The 2,429-nt window shown below is 39.0% G+C and overlaps 1 protein-coding gene across 1 annotated transcript in view; it reads left to right on the top strand.

Annotated features, from left to right (window-relative positions):
- Positions 1–723: 723 nt before the first annotated feature.
- Positions 724–2,429, top strand: part of tbl2 (transducin beta like 2) — a 6,328-nt gene continuing 4,622 nt past the window's right edge. Inside the window, exon 1 of the mRNA XM_017419839.3 lies at positions 724–888. Within this exon, the coding sequence (XP_017275328.1) occupies positions 759–888 (130 nt within the window). The 5' untranslated portion in view covers positions 724–758. The remainder of the gene's footprint in view (positions 889–2,429) is intronic.

Raw genomic sequence — 2,429 nt, 5'->3', positions numbered from 1 at the left:
CTGCAGTGCAGATTATGTGAGTTAAAGATGTCAAACAGGGCGTTTACCTCCTGAAAGCATAAACAAAAAATGTTTATGATATGACAGTGTGCAAATGCATTGATTACACAATTATACAAATGTAAGTCTGCATTTTTGGTACATAATAAAATTATCTTAAGCACGGTTAATTACAAAGGCATTTTACCTCCATGAACTTTGCAGTAGCAAGGCAGTCACGTCCCTGATACTTTTCAGTTAATACCACACATGTTTATGTTTAAACGCGAGACCTTGACTTCACAGAAGCATAACACAGAAAGTTTAACGTTAAAACTAGCGCTAATAACGTCCAGTATTGATGCTCGTCTTCTGCAGTAAAGTTAGACTCAGGCACTAATGTCCTTGTTAAGCAGCCGTGTTATTAAAAGAAAAACACTTACCGATTAAATGTAACGCCGTCCGGACATTTTCCGTGAAGATTTGTGCAGAAAAATGCAGCATAAAAAGAAGGCATTCCTGTATAGATAAGCGCGAAAGCGGAGCTGTATTACTATCGTAAGATGGCGGTGTTTTTAGCTCATCCAAAGTCACGTGATGTCATGTCTATCCATATAAGTCATTGGGTTTGAACGCCGTTTTTACTTCAGTGCTCGTATTTACGGTTTAAATTCAATGTCTTGAACGCGGCACTCGAGAAAGAGTATTTGAGCGCATGCGCAGTGCCCTGTCAGAATGTGCTAGCTGTGTTTAAAGAAGAAAAAAAATACGTGGCAGACATGGAGGCAGCTGCTCTGGTTGCCTTGACTTTAGTGCTGGGCGCGCTGGTTGTCCTGGTGGCCCTGGCGATGAGGAGACGGAAAGAAGAGAAAACCGAAGAAACGGAGCAACGAGCGGCGGACGGTTCGGGTAAGAGGGGAGCCGCTGAGCTCATTCACCCGCCGCGGTGACGGACGGTCGCGAGGGCGGAGAGTCGCCCCGACGTTCGGCTCCTCTGAATGAACGCAGCCATTTATTCATTCATAAGCTAATGTATTCACTGCGCATAAGGGAGCCGTTGTGTCTGCGTCGTTCACTCTTCACCCACACAAACTCTGAATAAAAAACGCTAAACCGAAGGAACTTTTTTTAGCGACTGTCACCTGCCTCTGTCCAATCGGCACGTGTAACGTTCATGGACCAATCGGCAGAAGTAACGTTCACGGACCAAAAGGCTCAACTTTTTATTGTCATTATGGCAAAGTTCACATGTGGGACACGCTGTTAAATTATTAAAATGCTGTTGAACCTCTTACTGACAGCTCACTATCCTACAGCTTGGAGTTAGCTACAGGTGATATTAATTATTGATTATCCAATGAAGGAGTTCTTCTAATAATAATAATAATTATTATTATTATTATTTTAGCTAATATAAATAAAATCTGCATCCTGTTCTCTCATGAAGACTTTAAACCACTGATAATCTTGGTTCAGGACACCAAAACTAAAAGCCATAACTGAATTTCAGGCTTTTTATTATCATATTTGGATTATTTTAAATAAACAAAAACAAATACAGCACAGTAAAAGCTGCTGGGTTATTTTGATAACTCAGAATTAAAGCTGTTGGGCTGGTTTGACCAAATATTACTGTTTTTACTGATTTTATTGTTATTTTTACTGCAGCCAGTGGTGGAAATTACAACACCTCTTTCTGGGCACTGCATGGAAATAACTAGATTTATTTTAAACCATTAAAAGATGCATATCTGTACATAAAAAAATTCAGACAAGTGAAAGTCATTTCTGTGGTGTGTTTTTGAAGTTTTTTGGTTTTTTTGGTGCTTTTGTAAGTTTTTGTATGTAAGTTGTAATGTTTTTCAGACACTTGCTGCTTTTAATGCATAGATCTATTTGTGCTACCCGCTTATATTTAACAGGTAGGATATTCTGATGAAGGAAGTGATTTTTGTGGTTTTAGAAAGACCGTTAGACATAGCTGTTTAGCCGAGCTACTGTAGGAAAAAATCTGACGAGGAAGCCCAGATCGTCAGAACACCGAACACACTGACCGACGTCATGACGTCATTGATTTAGTTTAAAAAAACGTTGTTTAACTTTCGGTTCTTCCCTCGACTACTCTTGAAAAACAGAAAATAAAATAGCTTCTCGTCACAACACCTAATTGGTGTTAGACTGCATGTAATCTGTAATGGATCGAGTGCATCATATGGGTTTGCAGTGAACTGTTGTAATATTTTTATTATTCAGGCTGTTTTCTCCGCCTGAAGTGGTATTTCACTTTTATCTAAATAACATTCGGGTTGAATGTTATTTAGATCATTAATTATCCAACAACTAGTTAATTTACCAACATGTCTTTAACTGTGTTTATTCCTCTCATCATGGACAACAAGTCCTGTGAATTTGGGGACATTTGTTCTTTTTTTGCAAAAGTTACCAGGGGG

Source organism: Kryptolebias marmoratus, linkage group LG13, assembly GCF_001649575.2.
Source record: "Kryptolebias marmoratus isolate JLee-2015 linkage group LG13, ASM164957v2, whole genome shotgun sequence".
NCBI classification, from domain to species: Eukaryota; Metazoa; Chordata; class Actinopteri; order Cyprinodontiformes; family Rivulidae; genus Kryptolebias; species Kryptolebias marmoratus.
This window is presented reverse-complemented; position numbering and strand designations above follow the sequence as displayed.